Source organism: Peromyscus maniculatus, chromosome X, assembly GCF_049852395.1.
Source record: "Peromyscus maniculatus bairdii isolate BWxNUB_F1_BW_parent chromosome X, HU_Pman_BW_mat_3.1, whole genome shotgun sequence".
Taxonomy (NCBI): Eukaryota; Metazoa; Chordata; class Mammalia; order Rodentia; family Cricetidae; genus Peromyscus; species Peromyscus maniculatus.
This window is the reverse complement of record NC_134875.1, coordinates 72,277,030-72,295,231: the sequence shown is the minus strand read 5'-3', so window position 1 is coordinate 72,295,231 and position 18,202 is coordinate 72,277,030. Positions and strand designations below refer to the sequence as shown.

Here is an 18,202-nt window from a genome sequence, read left to right as displayed (position 1 = left end):
GAAAATACATGTATTGCATAAGACATACATAGACGATCCCTTATACTATGTTATCCTTTAGGTGTAGCCACACTTGAAGGACCAATGTATGCTGTTGGAGGTCATGATGGATGGAGTTATCTAAATACTGTAGAAAGATGGGATCCTGATGGACGTCAGTGGAATTATGTGGCCAGCATGTCAACTCCTAGAAGCACAGTTGGAGTTGTTGCATTAAACAACAAGTAAGCTTAAACATAAAAACTATTTTTGCTACCAGACCATGCAGTATAGAGTTTCAGTATTATGATCATCAATCAATAGACATTCTACACTATCAAAACATCCTTATTAGCGATTATAAAAGTCATTTAGTGGAAACTTCCATTCTTTATGATGGAAAATAGTTGTCTACAATAAATACTTTGTTAAGTATTTTATAGACTTTTCCTGTTCAAAATTTGGTCCTGGAACAAGAAATATGAGCATTCTTTGGGACAGATATTGCATCTCAGCCTTGTCTCAAAATACTTAGAATCTCCTTTTTAATGAGATTTTAATGAAGAAAAGTATATACATATGAATTTGAGAAATACTATTGAAGATAACCATTTCCAATTTACCCTAAATGAATGGTACATTTTGCATTTCTATTTACCCTAAATATATAAAATCATTTGCCCATATTTATGAATAAGGTAACTTTTTTGTTTAGTAATCTCTCCTCTGAGAGTTTAAGGTTCAAAAGTATTAAATTCCATCTGGTTTTCCCATTCTGAAGATTTACTTTTTCCTGATCTTGTGAAAACAAGCTAATAATGTCTAATGATATTGCCAAGCATTGAATTAGTACCACTTAATTTTAATGGTTTTCTTTAGTTTTTAATTTTTTTATTCTATCATTAAGATTATATTATAATTATATCATTTCTCCCTCCCCTTTCCTTCCACTAAACTATCTCAGATAATTTTCATTTCTTTCTTTCAAATTTATGGCCTCTTTTTCATTCATTATTTTCACATTCACATATATATATATATATATATATATATTACTAAATATAACCTGTATAATGCTGCTTACATGTTTGTTTTCATAGACATGGAACCTCTCAAGGTAGCATATAGGATAGCTTACATGATAGGAATTTCAGACAATAGAGTAACCAGTGTCAACAAGATCTATGTAATTCTATACTACTATGCATAAAACATATAAACACGTTCAGTAGAAAATCAGCACAGATATATTTTAGAACTCAACACAAAAAGAAATAGGAAATATTTAAAACAGAAATAGGTCCCTATCCATAATATTTTGAAGTTTCACATAATCTTAAACTGACAAATCTAACCTGGTGATATCAAGTGATTCAGTTCCATAATCACCTCTATACATCACACCAGACTCAAATCAACAACTTGGAATTTATTTCATTTTGATTTACTGAGTTTCTGTTGTTTGCAATTCAGTGTGAAAGAAAGTTACAAGCATATGGTTTAATAATGTTTATCATCTTTATTATTATAGTATAAAATTTAAGTTAAAATATTATATATTAAAATAATTGACAGTTATAAGCCACTAAGGAAAGTTTAATAGCTACATTTTCTTCCTAAGAATAATCCACCTTCTCAATTCTATTCTATTTCTTTAGTATGTTTATATAAATATCTTTCAGGAAAAATATTTCATACTAAGCAGTTTATCCATGACAGAAAGTGTCAAGTGGAGCAGTCGGACTTCTATAACTGCAACTGCACTGAAATTGATTGTTGGGACCATATACAAAAATAAAACATTGTATACCTTCTGGCTTTCTGCCCATAATCATTTTCCAGACCTTTTAGTGTTAAGTTAGATTTACTTTAACAAAAATCAAAGAGGAATATTTGGAATAGACTAAGCTTTACCAAGAGCCACATATAAACACCCATTCATAAACCTAGCCTTTCTGTTGCAAATAGTGATGGATTATAATATACATTATGAAGCATGAGAAAATAGAAATGCCTTCATTTTCATTTCTATAAATGAATTTTGTATGAATATGTGAACACACACATACACATGCACACACACACACACACACACACACACACACACACACCACACACACATATTTAAATGTCTCTATTTTTCTAGACTGTATGCTATTGGTGGGCGTGATGGAAGTTCCTGCCTCAAGTCAATGGAGTACTTTGACCCACACACTAACAAGTGGAGTTTGTGTGCTCCGATGTCCAAAAGACGTGGAGGTGTAGGTGTAGCAACACACAATGGATACTTGTATGTTGTAGGGGGACACGATGCCCCTGCTCCTAACCATTGCTCCAGGCTTTCTGACTGTGTAGAAAGGTAAGTCTTATACATGTGCTTATCTGTGCCTTTCTTTAATAAGAAAAAATAGAAACTACCAGTATGTGATCTGATATGTTAGTCTTTTAAATAGATTTGTTCTTTGTAACATTCTACACCTATGGTTAAACACAAAGTATTTTTTAAAAAGCCCTTAAAATTTAGTATCAAACTTTATGAAATATATTTGTTTAGTTATTATAAAGTGGTGACACAAAAGAGCTAAAAGAGTAAGGACATTTTATGAAAAGGTATCAATCAACTAATGCCATTCAAATCAAATTAAGTTTACTGTTTTTAAACTCAACTCAGTCTCCAAAGTGCAAACACACACACACACACACACACACACACACACACACACACACACACACACACACTATAGGCAGAATTTCCAAATAAAATTAATGTTCTGAACACCAACCTTACTTATTGCAAAAAGTATTTCCTTGCTCAAAGCTAAGTTTGTAGATGATTGTTTTTACACTTTGCTCTTTGGGGGCCCACTCACCACCCAAGTGAATACATGGAGAATTATTCTTACTTATGAATGCCTAGCCTTAGCTTGGCTTATTTTTAGCCAGCTTTTCTAACTTAAATTATCCCATTTTTCTTTAAATGTGTTTTGCCTCTGGCATTTTACCTTTCTCTATTCTATGTCTTTCTTTCCTTCTTATTCTGTTGGCTGACTGGGTGGCAGAGTGGCTGGCCCCTAGCGTCCTCCTCTTCTCCTTTTCTTGATCCTCTTATTCTCTCTACCTGCTAGCCTCTCCTTTTTCTCTCTCCTGCCTCTCTCTTGGGCATTCAGCTCTCTATTAGTCCAATCTTGTGTTTTAGGCAGGAAAATAATACAGCTTTACAGAGTTAAACAAATGCAACATAAATAATGCAACACAACTTTGCATCATTAAACAAATACTCCACAGCATGAATGAATGTAACACATCTTAAAATAATATTCTGCAACATAAGCTCCTTGAGTGGAAAACATTGATTCAGATAAATAGCATGATATGTTGCTTAAAATAAAGATCATCTGTCTGTATTCTCTTTCAAAGTTTGTGCCACACAAAAACAGTTAAAATAGTGTTAATTTATCATCAAATCATAAATTTTCAGTTGGATCTCAGAAGACACAGATGATTTAGGGAATATGCCCTTAATGAAATTCATGAAACAGGTAGAATTTGTACTTTGTGGACATAAATTTCTGTTGAAATGTCCTTGCTAATGCACACACATACACGCCCCCCCCCATGTCACATATGATTAAAGCCATTACAGAAAAAGAAAGAAAGGTTTTCTAGTTGGCTGTTTTGCTTCTCTGCTGACCAATCCTAACTTAGTGGAGGAAGGGACTTATTTCAGTTCATAGATGAAAATGTGCAGTCAGAAGTGAAGCAGAGACTATGGAGGAACACTAATTGTCTTGTTCCCCATGGTTCACTAAGCTGGTTTTCTTATACAGCCCAGGTGCATCTGTCCTGGGATGATACTGCCAACATTGGTATGCAATACCCCACATTAGTCATTAATCAAGAAAAAAGTGCCCACAGAAATGCCTTCAGGCCAATCTGATGGAGACAATTCCTTAACCGAGGGTCCCATTTTTCCAGTGATTCCAGTTTGTTAAATTGACAAAAACTAACCAGCACAACAGAAAAAAAAAGGTGCTTTATTTTTACAACATTGTTATTTGTTGAAAAAACGGTTAACTTGCCCATTATCCTGGATTTCTCTTAACCATTATTTAATACAGAAGCATTTAACTCAGATGGTTCCCAAACCATCAGTGTTCATTTTTTTCTATAATGTTAATTAAAAAATGAAGTTCAAGAAGTCAAAGAAATTTTCCCAATTATTCTATTATATGTGCAATGAGCCCATGATTAAGTCTCTTGTTTACAAGATCACTAGAAATTTCCATTATAATTAATATATATTTAATGTATTTGTCTATATAGACTGAAAAGATGGAGAAATGGAGATAAATGGTGTTTTTTAAATTGAATATGATGAAATAGTCAGCATGTTACTTGATAACTACTACTCCATGTCTTTACAGATTGTAAAAAAAAATCTCAATAATTTTATTTCCTTCTTAAAATTTCATATTTCCTGGGCTTGGGTTATAGCTAAGTGGCTTAGCCAGCACACTTGTCAACCATGTTAAGGACCTAGATTCATTCAATCCTCAAGAATGCCAATAATGAAGAAATAAACCAGAACCATAACAATTCAACATTTTCTTCACTAGATAATAACCTGATAATATTAATATTTTGAGATTTATTTATGAATGAATAGAAAATCATTGAGATTTTATGTAAATATGTAAGGAAACCCCTCTTCAAATTTTCACTCAACTGTTGTACATGTAACTACTTTAACTCACAGCAGCCTCAATTGCAGTATTACTTGGAAAATACAACACATAGAGGATCAACTGTAGATTTTCTTGATCTAGGTCTCAACATATCATAACAATTTGAGGTGACACAGTAAGGGAATTCAATAATAAATATGATACATAGAGGTTGTCTTGATAATTTATAGCTTTCTGATAGTATTAAAATTGTATTTAATTGATATCAATTCAGATACAAGTTAAAATGGGATATTTTGGATATCTATTGAAAATTTTTTAGATTAAAGGTTGTAATCCTAACATAATTAGTAAAAGGTAATATATGAAAAAATACTTTAAATGTGCTTTTACAAATAGGTCAATGTGATTAGAGAGCATTTCCTGTATACTTACATGAATTTGCTTAACTTTTCACACTTCTCAGATTCAACATTATATGGTTTTAGCGTACACTTCAAAATTGTAGAAAAGTTTTCTATTAAAATGTTTCAATACTGAATTTGTATAACATATGAATTGAGTTGATTGAAGAAATACATGGTACTAGGAAAGGAAATACTTCTTTCTCTATGCTTTCCATGCCATCTAGTGGCTAAAGTGAGTTATGTCCTGTACATGTTCTTAGATGAAAATTCTTTTGTCTTGTATTGCAAACCTACACTTGATATTGCTTTTCAATATTTCTAATAATGTGTTTTACACAATAACACATTTTATTAATGCCTATTGATTTTCATTATAACTTAACTGGATTTTGCCTCTCAATTTTCTTCCTAAATCTCTTAAGATATGACCCCAAAAGTGACTCGTGGTCAACCGTGGCACCTTTGAGTGTTCCTCGTGATGCTGTTGCTGTATGCCCCCTTGGAGACAAACTCTATGTGGTTGGCGGATATGATGGTCATACTTATTTGAATACTGTTGAATCATATGATGCTCAGAAAGATGAATGGAAAGAGGTATTCATGTAAAATTCTTCAAATTGGTATATTTCAGAATTTAAGGAGTTTTTAAAGCTTAATTTTGGAATTAATTTCACGTTATTCCTCTGTACAGCCAGACCAGATCTTTTCTTAGTAGACAGGTACCCAAGAGTCCTAAGTTCTGACTTTGGCTCTATCACTGTCTCATTGTTTGTTTACTCAAAGCATAAAAGAACACTAACAGAGAATGTTAATATAATTATATATGCCAAATTCTTGTGATTGATTATTTCATTTAATCTTCACAAAACCTTTAAGTAGTAGTAGCATTAGCTGTTCACCGTTGGAAAAAAAAAAACCCTGAGAAGATTGTCACCAATGTAAAAAGTTATCCCAAAGCAACTGAACTTTCACCTGAGATCTATTAGCATTCTGCAGTCTATAATGATCTGAGCTGCAGTTTTCTTATTTTAGGACAAGGCAAACGTTGGGCCAAAACATGTAAAGATTCCCTGAAGGTCAACATTCTCAGTTATGCTAAAGACAGTGTTTCTTTTCTTTCTTAATTTGTGTTTTAGGAAGTCCCTGTCAACATTGGACGAGCTGGGGCATGTGTTGTGGTTGTGAAGCTGCATTGAAACTCTCATTGGCTAGTGTAATGAAATGGATTTATTTCAAGAATGAAGAAGAAATATGATCTTTTATGAAGCTGATAACATTCAAATTCTGTTGTGTCATTTTTATGTATAGTTGAAATTGTTAACATTTGTAAGGCTGAAAAATGTGGATTCCATGTTAGTTTTGAGTGTTATGTGCTGTCTCAGATTATAATCTAATGAGAAATCCAATAGGTTATGTTTAGCCTCATTACCATAAAATGTTAAAGTACCTAACAAAAATTTGGCAGTTGGCAGTATTTGAAGGTGATGAATGCATTAACAATTTTCATGTAGGGATCTAAGAAGCAAAACATTTCCTATTAAAGGTACTATACTGTCTGAAATAACTTAATATAAAATAATGACAAGCCTTGAAGCATCATGTGTGGTTTCAAACAATAGTTCACCTACATAATAATACCTCACATTTGCCAAGAAGAAGGGGTTTTCTGTGTCAAAGATGAAATAGACTATTCATTGATATAATTTGCTATACTAATCACACTGTCAAACTTTTCACAGGCTATTATTCTTAGCTAACTATCTGCCAAAACATGTGTATAGATTTTCTATTCCATGCCGTGGTGTGTTAGTAGATTCATTTGCAGTAAAATATCATAATGTCGCCTATACAATCTATATTCTGTAACAGTGAATATCATATTGATACAAACTGTGCCTGAGCTTCAGAATGTGAGGGCCTCACTTGTACAGAAATTAATTCTCTTCTCAAGCATTTAATGTGTTCTCTATAAACACCTTCCATTAAGTTAAAAGTTGATCTAAATAATTCTAAAGATTATAGTTGAGAATATGATGCACAGTGTTAACACTTGGGAACACCAAAATGTCTAATAAGTACAGTCAATTCTATAACTTCTCTTTACCCATCAATGCCTGATTTTCTTTCAATTTCATAACCATGTTTACCCAGTAGTAAATGGTAAGGACACATGTACTATAAATCTACACTTTGAAAGTAAAAAAATAAAAAACTATTTGAGTAGTATTTTAGCTTTTAACTGTATTTTCATTTATTCTACCTAGTGATTAAACAATATGGTGAAATATTGAAAACTCATGTTTATGAAGTTAACTTTTCAAGTAAATGTTCCATTTTAGAATTTCTATAATATCTTCTCTTAAATGAACTTTGTATTGTAGAATATCAAAGCAACCAACAAAATCCAGAGAGATGCTTATAAAACATACTACTCCTGCCTATTAATTCTTTTTAAATCACAGCCTAAGTTGCACAAAGGTATTTGTACTTTGACAAATTGAATTTAAATAAAATCTTTTCCCTCTGGTTCTAAAGACTGTGGTTTTAGAATACGCCGAGTGCATGTTGAATGATCCTTCTGAGGCTGTAGTGCCTCAATAACTAAAATATTTGAACGTTAATGTACAGTTCCCCTCCTTTGTTTCATATTTTGTCTCTAATTCTCAACAGAGAGCTACAGATATTTCTATGTCTAGAGGTGAGACAGGGAGACTATCATACAGAATTAAAGCACATAAGACCTTGCTGGATTTTACTGTTTACTATTAGCATATTTTAATTATCCATAATAATGAGTTGCCTTGTGACATTTCCTACATTTACATAATGCATGTTGATAATATTCATCCTTGAGCTACCATCTCCTTTTTTCTTTCACTAATACTAATCTCGTCTCTCTCCTTAGCCAAGTCTTCCTTTCATGACTTTGGTATTTGTCTTTTATAACTCATTGTGACCAAATGAGTTCAATTAGTGCTGTTTACAGTAGCATGGGTGAGAGGTTGGTTAGATGTTTTAAATTAACATTTCTTTTTTTTTTTAATCAAATCAATGTGAAAGTACAAATATCTCAGCCTTTAACCCCATCTTGCAGTTTAAGGCGCCCACTTAAGTAAGGTTGTGAATTACAATTTGGTAAGCTACATGTTAAATGGCCTGTTGTTTAGCACAAATTGTCAACGTTACTGTAATGATTACATGGTATCAACAAACTAACTGTGCCCATACTAATGCCTAATCAAACAAACAGACAAAGAATGCCATGTTTTTTTTTTTTCCAGCTTGATATTCTGTTTAAATGCTTATTAACTTCAAGGAGAAATGCACATGACGCCTAGGGCTACCATTTCACAGCTGCATATGAAAGTTATGCTTGGCCACTCTATCCTAGAATGAACTCAAAATGAAATCCAAAAAACTGAGCAGATGTAACCAATATGTATAGAGACCTTACAGTGGCCTAGAACAAGAAAAACATAGCTCTAGTTGTCTCAGTGAAAACATAGCTGGGAAATGGAGTGAAGGCAGTTCCTTCTTTCCAGGTATTCATGGAGATCATCTACCAGTATAATTTAGGCAGACTTAGGTAGAGACATGTCTTAGTTACTGTTCTATTGCTATGAAGAGACACCATGATCAAGGTAATTCATAAAAAAGAATATATTTAATTTGGTGTTTGCTTACAGTCTCTCAGGGTTAGTCCATTTTTGTCATGAGGAGGGAACAGACAGACATGGTGCTGGAGAAGCAGCTAAGAGGTTTTTATCCTGATCCACAGGCAGCAGGCAGAGATGGGGAGAGGGAGAGGGAGAAAGAGAGAGACTGGGCCTGGCATGGGCTTTTAAAACCTCAAAGCCCACTTCCAAAGACACATCTGCTACAATAAAGACATAACTACTCCAACAAGGCCACACCTCTTAATTCTATCCAAACTGTTCACCAACTGGGTATTAAATATACACATATATGAGCCTTTGGGGATCATTTTCATCCAAACCACTACAGGAAATGTTTTATTAATTAATATATTCTTTCAACAAGTATATGAATGCATACATTTAAACACTACAACTTGTAGACACAAATATTGCATCTCTCTACACACACACACACACACACACACACACACACACACACACACACACACATAGATAGATAGACAAATAGACTGATAGATAGCTGTATTATTACATTATAATGGGTGACTGTGGGGCATTTACCCACCAACCCTACAGTTCCCCAGAGGTTTTTTTTGTTTTTGTTTTTTTTTTTTTTTTGGTTTTTTTTTTTTGAGTGAGAACAGCAGGAAATACTAGATAGAAGGATTTAGAATGTGGATATAAACAGATAGAAAATACAGGATAGTCTCAAGAGGGCCTGGAACCTATTCCAGTGGGCCCTGATTGTATCTGCCCTAAGGTATTTATAGATATGCCAAGGGAGTGTAGCAAAAGACCTCCCCCCAGCACAGCCAAGTGCAGACCATCTCAGACACCTGCACTCAGGCCCGTGGTCCTAATCATCCTCTCTACACAGACCTGTTGGGTAAAGCCACGAGGAACCTGAAAATGGGCTTCCACAGGTGACAATTCCACTACAACACAGGCTAGAAAATACAAAATCCAGGGCCAGAAATGGGTTACCTCTTTTGGAATTGTTTGCCTATGGGATCCTATAGACCTTATCCCAGAATAGACAATAAGATTCTATTGCTGATGGTATCACATATATAAGTCATAAAATTTAGAGAAATCAATCTGGTATTGACCTAGAAGCTTCATTTCTATTCTTTAGCATTCATATTGCTGAGAGGTTCTATGCAAGTTATCAGAAGAGAAAAGCATCTGCTGTCTTACCCAGCGGTGAACCCTGCAGGATATCATAATGACTTGCATAGCAAGATAAACCCATTGGTGAAATAGTGGCACAAATGTTACAGAGAATAAGCAAACACTTTCTGATTGGATTACTGCCCAATCCACAAGATGGACCCCATACCTGTTACCGATAATGCGACCAAAAACCTCTAGCTAGAAAATCTTAGGCTCTATGAGAGAACTTACTATTATTATGCTGCTAAATGGACTCCTAATGACTTCTGACTTTAACCACAGACTGGTATATCTCTCAATCCTCATAGAGAAGCTACTTTTTGCAAGAGATACTGATATGCAGTAAGATCTGTAACATATCCACATGTGGAAAATTAGAAACTGTTGAATGCTTAGCCATAGATAGTAAATTTACATCCTACACCATCCTCCCAAGTCTCAAGACTCTTGGAAGAAGAGGAGACAGATATGCAAGAGCCAGAGGTGGTAGATGACTGCAATGAAATGGTGTTTTCTGAACCAATAAGAGAGTTACACATATGATCCCCCAGTGTTTGTGACAGCATGCTCAAGAACTTCACAAGCTCAAGTCAACAAAATCTGATCATGGAGGGCAAAAGTGGAGACAAAGTCCCTAGCCAAGGAAAATTGGCCATTGATAACTTCTGAAATAAGGAGAGTCAGTTTTCTTTAGGGTTGTGACTCCTGGTAGATTTACTGCACTATAGGAGGTAGCCCCAAACCTAGTACAGTGCATTCTATTCACTAGGTTTGGAAGAAACCAAAAGAATATGAAGTTGTGTAGGTAGAGAGGTATGGGTGGATCTGGGAGGAGTTATATGGCCTATGGTTAGTCACAAAACAAGAGGAATAGTATGAATCGGTGAGAGAAATTTTGGGGGAGGAGATTCACTCACAGGCGTGGCAGGGAGGTAGAGGTGAGAGTCTTGAATGAACATAACACACAGGTAAAACTATCTGAAAGCAAGTTTAAATGATAGAAAATATTTAAAAGGTTTCTATAGTCAGGAAGAATTATCTTGAACCACAGTGGAGGGTACTGAAGTGAGACTAGTCTTAATTTAAAATAAGCCTGAAATAAGAAAATCAGATGGAGATCTTTGGAAGCCATACCTTCACAAATCTTCACAATTCCATTTGTCTTAGTTCTTCCAATTCTACACTAACAAAATGTGGTTCAGAAAGTCTATCTGATCCTATAGGACACTTCTGGCCAGCCCAATGCACATTAATTTGCTTGACTGAGCAAATGTCAAAGTCAGTGAGAAACAGATAATTCTTTTCCTGTAATCACAAGATGGCTCTTGGTTTTATTTATTTTAGTATGTCCAAAGCATGTCATAGTTTCTAGTATAAAAATGGTTTTCAATAAACAGCTATTCAACTCAATAAATAAATACATCTTGTAATTGTATCACACGCCTTGTATTTTATGAAGATTGGATCCAATTAATAGCACTGAAAGAATATATAGATAGAAGTGTCACATCCTATAATACACATCCAAATCAAACATGGAGAAATGGATGTGAACAGTGTAAGGGTTTTGGAATGTAGAAGAATGTAAAATTTTGCCTCCTGGATATGATTTGCAATCATGAACACACAGTAGCTCTGGTTTATTGCACAAGAGTACACAAAGATAGGAAAGGTATTAGTTGGGAAGTAGAAGAGAATCATCAGAAGTAGGTGTAGATGAATATCTAAACAGTCTTATTAAATAAGAAACACAAATACAGAGGTAATAGCTGAGAGATCAGAGCAAATAGCCAAGACTAGCCTTAGCTTACCACCAGCAGTAGCTTCCACAGAGAGAGAGTTTCTTCCTGTCTAACCTGTGCTTTTATTGCCTTTCTGTTCTGCCTTCTCATTGGCTCTAAGCCCAGCCACATGGCTTCCTCATCACTGCCTGTCTACATGGACCTCCAGGTCACTATGTTTGGTATTGAGATTAAAGGCTCATGTCACCACACTTGGCTGTGTCCTTGACCACACAGAGACTCTGCCTGCCATGTGATCAGATTAAGGGCATGGGCTACCACCGCCTGACTTCTGTTAATGGCTTCCTGACCGCTGATCTCCAGGCAAACTTTATTTATTAACATACAAATAAAATATCACATTTCAGCACAAATAAAGTATCACCACAAGTAGGTGGGGTATAAAAAGAGACTTTAGTTGTGAATATGATCACAGTATATTTTAAACATGTATAAAGTTGTGAAAACAGGAAAGGAAAAACATACTTAAGAAGACAAACTGAAATGGCATATTGACCAGATTTGAAGAATTGTCTCTGAATTTATTTTATCTCTTTGAACCCTGAAGGTTCCAAGAAGTTTACTTATAAGTATACTTTGATGAAAGAACTTATTGTGGATATCTAATTATAGAGTGCCTGAATGAGTTAAAAATTCAGTTTAATATTACATCAAAAGCAATTTAATTTCAAACTAAAATTTAAATTTTTAGTGAAGCCTGATATCAAATATGTTACCCAAAAGTTTCTCTCAGATGAATACAGGTCTTTTGAAGATATTTTAATAAAATTAAAATTAAAATCTGAAACACAAAAAATACAGTAATATAAGATGAAAAGTAAAAATATTAGATACATAGCTAAGCTCTAGAAAAGTAAAATCAAACCACTTGGAACATGAAGAAAAGTACATTCATATGGTATTAGCGTTAATCTTGCAATTAATGAACTCAGTCACACATTCTGAGGACATGGGTTCTTAGTGCCCGTGCACATTTGGGTCATAAAATCTGGAGAGAGTTGCTAGATGAATAAAGTATGTTTTCAGAAAGGGAAACATTAAATACTAAAAGTGAAAATTCACTGAAAAGGTGAACTAATAAATGAGGTAGAGCTAAGTAAGAGACCTAAGTACATTCCCCAGACTATAGCACTGAAGATTAAAATTGTAAATATAAAAATGTTCAGACAGCAAATAAGATGACTCCATGACTAAAAGAATGTATAATCAAATTTGATGACATAATTTAAATCTTTGAGACCTATATGGTATAATTAGAGAACTAACTCTTTCCAGTTGTCTTCTAACTTTTACATACATACAGGAGCATGCAACACAATAAAAGAATAATGTAATTTTAAAATATTTTGATGAATAGAAGATCTAACTAAAATAATTTATTTTATGTATAACACCAACATATAATCCATGAAATAAAAGTTGTATTTTATTGGATTAAAAAATACTTCTCTGTAAAAGATATTATAAAGAGAATGAAAACAAAAGCTACAGGGTGGAAGTAAATATTTTCAAAAAACATCTGGAAAAGATAATTATTCAAAATATACAAATAACCCTTAAAATCAACAATGATAAAAATAATTGTTTTCTTAGCTTGTGAATACCATAAACACAGTGGTTTATCAAAATAAGATATTTATTTGTTATACTGATTGATAATAAGATGCCTTGGTTAGGGTGCCAGCATGATATAATTTTGGTGAGGGCTCCTTTTCTGCTTTAAGACTGACAATTTCTCCCTAAATCCTAACAAAATGGAAAATAGAGAGAAACATGTTTTCTTTCAGAGTTCTTATAAGAACATTCATTCCATTAAATACGGCTGTATCCTCATGAGATCACACTTGTTTTTAAAAGACCTCCCTTCCTAATATCATTACAAATAGGAAATAGGACTTCAATGTGTATTTAGGTAAGAGGTATATATACTCTACTTACATATTTAAGTCCTGATTCTCTAGGACATATGCCAATGTCACATGTGAAATGGTTATTCCATTAAAACCGCCACAGACACTTAATACTTTGTAGATTCATTTCGAAATTCTGAAGTCTAACATTTTATCTAAATATTAAAATCAGATATGGGGGAGAATCAAGATATGCTTTATCCTAAGGAAAAATTCATTTTCATCAATGAATCTATGTAACCAACCACATTAGTGTGGATATAAATTGTAATAAGTTTCCTTTGGTTCAGCTGCTTATACTTAAAAATACTTTCTACCTGGAATACCCATGTGCCACATCTGGCTGGGACTGAGGTAATAGGTTATTACTCTCCTTCCTATCTTCATTACAACCTCTCCAGTCTCATCCCCAGCAGCCTGTTAACATGTGTCCCTCCTCTCCCTCTACCCTCATTTCCTGAGGACTCCTGATAAACCTTGATGCTGAACCAGCACTGGTTTTACCTCTGGACCTTCTCAGTCCTTCCTTCTAGCCTATTCCTATTCCTTTGCATCAGCCCCAGATAACTAGAAACCCATCCTAACTGGGACACCCCACATCCAGCTGGGACTCAGTAGGAAATATTTATTCTTCTTTCTGTCCTCCATTATAATCTCTTCTGTCTAGTAGATATCATTCCTCCCAACCTACCTCCATTCTCTGGAACCAAAACTTGGTAAGAACTCAGTTTTGCTCCTACCTGTGGAGCAACTCAGCTTGGCTCCTACCCTCTTTCTAGTCCATTCCTATTCATTTGTGTCATCCCTCTATACCTCAAATCACTTTCTACCTGGGACCTTCAATGGCCATGCCAGGTAATTGATTCACACTATACTTCCTGTCCTCCATTACAATCTCTCTATCCTCTCCCTCAGCCCTTTAAAAAACCAGCTTGCAGTTTCCCCTTGTCCCACCTCCATTCACTGGAGATTCCAACTCTCAATGCAGACACAGTGTCTTCCTCTCTCTCTCTCTCTTTCATTCCTGTCTTTCCATATTATTCCTTTTTTACTGCAGTCTACATTCAGAAGCTCCTCCTCCCACCACCCTGTCAACTCCCAGGGGACCCTGCCCCTTGATATGGACAGCATTACCTTAGATCTTTCCTGCAGTCCTTCTTACCCTTCTCTCCTATACCATTTCCATTCATCTCTGCCACCCACCAACCGGTAGAAGCAATCTGTACCAGGGAACCTACAACAAACCCACTTTCCTAAGATCCAGAGCAGGAAACATAAATCAATGGAACAGCCACCCAACAAAGATAAAACCAGATTCCAACACCTATTATCACCTCAATCACCATAACTCCAGAAGACTAGATACCAATGCAAAAACAGTAACAGCCAAGACAATATGCCTCAATCAGAACCAAGTAAACCTATGGTGATATTTTATTTGTACTGAAATGTGATTTTAATTTTATGTTAATAAATAAAGTTGCCCTGGGGTCAGAGCTATTAGAGCCATAGCAAGAGCGTGATGGTTAGAAGAGCTAGGTAGATTTCTCTGTGTTCAGGGATACAGCCAGTATTGGAGACATAGGCCTTTAAGACCTGGAGGGCGGTACTTACAGGCAATGATGAGGCAGTCATGTGGTTGGGTTTACAACCAATAAGAAGGCAGAACAGAAAGACTATTTAAACACAGACAAACAGGAAGTAGCTCTCTCTCCGGGAAGCTAGGAGCACTGCAGGAGGTAAGATTTTATCTCTGAGCTCTGACCTCTCGCCTTTCTCTTTTCATCGGCTCTGAGTTTCTTATTTTAATAAGATGATTGGTTACATCTACATAAACCTATGAGAGTAACCTCTGGGAAACATAACATAGATGAAGCACAAGACAAGAACCACAAACAACAATTATAAGTATGTTTTATTTATTTATTTATTTATTTTTATTTTACAACACCATTCAGTTCAACATAATAGCTACAGATTCCCCTGTTCTCCCCCTCTCGCCCCCCTCCCCCTCCCCCCAGCCCACCCCCCATTCCCACCTCCTCCAGATCAAGGTCTCCCCTGAGGACTGGGATCGACCTGGTAGACTCAGTCCAGGCAGGTCCATTCCCCCCCTCCCAGACCGAGCCAAGTGTCCCTGAATAAGTCCCAGGATTCAAACAGCCAACTCATGCAACGAGCCCAGGACCCGGCACCAACGCACAGCTGCCTCCCAAACAGATCAAGCCAAATGACTGTCTCACCCATTCAGGGGGCCTGATCCAGTTGGGGGCCCCTCAGCCTTTGGTTCATAGATCCTGTGCTTCCATTCATTTGGTTATTTGTCCCTGTGCTTTATCCAACCTTGGCTTCAACAATTCTCGCTCATATAAACCCTCTTCTTTCTCACTAATTAGACTCCCAGTGCTCCACCAGGGGCCCAGCCGTGGATGTCTGCATCCAGATTCCTCAGTCCTTGGATGGGGTTTATGGCACAACTATCAGGGTGTCTGGTCATCCCATCACCAGAGTAGGTCAGTTCCTGCCATCTCTCGACCATTGCCAGCAGTCTTTTGCAGGGGTATCTTTGTGGATCTCCGTGGGCCTCCCTAGCTCTCTGCTTCCTCCCCTTCTCATGTGGTCTTCATTTAACGTGGTCTCCTATTTCTTGTTCTCCCTCTCTTTTCTTGATCCAGCTAGGATCTCCCACTCTCTTTCCCTCGACCGTCGCCCTTCATTGTTCCCACTCATGTCCAGGCTGTTCATGTAGATCTCGTCCATTTCTCTGTGTCTTTTTTTGGGGTCCCATTTTCCAGGTAGCCTCACTGGTGATGTGAGTAGCAGTCCAGTCATCCTTGTTCCACATCTAGCATTTTCCTATGAGTGAGTCCATACCATATTTGTCTTTCTGAGTCTGGGTTACCTCACTCAGGATGATTTTTTCTAGATCCATCCATTTGCCTGCAAACCTCATGATGTCATTGTTTTTCTCTGCTGAGTAGTATTCCATTGTGTATATGTGCCACAATTTATTTATCCATTCTTCAGTTGAAGGGCATCTAGGTTGTTTCCAGGTTTTGGCTATTACAAACAATGCTGATATGAACATAGCTGAGCAAGTGCTCTTGTGGTATGATTGAGCATTTCTTGGGTATAGGCCCAGGAGTGGTATAGCTGGATCTTGGGGGAGATTGATTCCCAATTTTCTAAGAAAGCGCCATATTGATTTCCAAAGTGGTTGTACAAACTTGCATTCCCACCAGCAATGGAGGAGTGTTCCCCTAGTTCCACATCCTCTCCAGCATAAAGTGTCTTCAGTGTTTTTGATCTTAGCCACTCTGACAGGCATAAGGTGGTATCTCAGAGTTGTTTTGATTTGCATTTCCCTGATGATTAGGGATGTGGAGCAATTCCTTAAATGTCTTTCAGCCATTTGGGTTTCCTCTGTTGAGAATTCTCTGTTTAATTCTAAAGCCCATTTCTCAATTGGACTGTTGGTCGTTTTGATGTCTAATTTCTTGAGTTCCTAATATATTCTGGATATCAGTCCTCTGTTACATGTGGGGTTGGTGAAGATCTTTTCCCATTCTGTAGGCTGTCGCTTTGCCTTGTTGACTGTATCCTTTGCTCTACAAAAGCTTCTCAGTTTCAAGAGGTCCCATTGATTGATTGTTTGTCTCAGTGTCTGTGCTACTGGTGCTATATTTAGGAAGTGATCTCCTATGCCAATGCATTCAAGACTATTTCCTACTTTCTCTTCTAGCAGGTTCAGAGTAGCTGGATTTATGTTGAGGTCTTTGATCCACTTGGACTTAAGTTTTGTGCACGGTGACAGATATGGATCTATTTGCAGCCTTCTACACGTTGATATCCAGTTATGCCAGCACCATTTGTTGATGATGCTTTCTTTTTTCCATTGTACACTTTTGGCCTCTTTGTCAAAAATTATATGTCCATAGGTGTGTGGGTTAATGTCAGGGTCTTCAATTCGATTCCATTGGTCCACATGTCGGTTTTTATGCCAATACCAAGCTGTTTTTATTACTGTAGCTCTATAGTAGAGCTTGAAGTCAGGGATTGTGATGCCTCCAGAAGTTGTTTTATTGTACAGGTTTCTTTTAGCTATCCTGGGTTTTTTGTTTTTCCATATGAAGTTGAGTATTATTCTTTCCAGGTCTGTGAAGAATTGTGTTGGTATTTTGATGGGGATTGCATTGAATCTGTAAATTGCTTTTGGTAAGTTTGCCATTTTTACTATGTTAATCCTGCCTATCCATGAGCATGGGAGATCTTTCCATTTTCTGGTATCTTCTTCAATTTCTTTTTTCAGGGACTTAAAGTTCTTGTCATATAGGTCCTTCACTTGCTTGGTTAGTGTTACCCCAAGGTATTTTATGTCATTTTTGGCTATTGTAAAGGGTGATGTATCTCTAATTGTCTTCTCAGCTTCTTTGTCCATTGTATATAGGAGGGCTACTGATTTTTTTTTTGAGTTGATCTTGTATCCTGCTATGTTGCTGAAGGTGTTTATAAGCTTTATCAATTCCTGGGTGGAATCTTTGTGGTCACTCAAGTATACTATCATGTCATCTGCAAATAGGGAAAGCT

At 36.0% G+C, this 18,202-nt stretch overlaps 1 protein-coding gene across 2 annotated transcripts in view; it reads left to right on the top strand.

Annotated features, from left to right (window-relative positions):
* Nucleotides 1-7,602, top strand: part of Klhl4 (kelch like family member 4) — a 70,699-nt gene extending 63,097 nt beyond the window's left edge. For both annotated transcript variants that reach the window (XM_016009427.3, XM_006991155.4), the window contains exons 8-11: nt 62-224; nt 2,126-2,338; nt 5,494-5,665; nt 6,208-7,602. In XM_016009427.3, the coding sequence (XP_015864913.1) occupies nt 62-224; nt 2,126-2,338; nt 5,494-5,665; nt 6,208-6,267 (608 nt within the window). In that variant the 3' untranslated portion in view covers nt 6,268-7,602. The remainder of the gene's footprint in view (nt 1-61; nt 225-2,125; nt 2,339-5,493; nt 5,666-6,207) is intronic.
* The last annotated feature ends 10,600 nt before the right edge of the window (nt 7,603-18,202 follow it).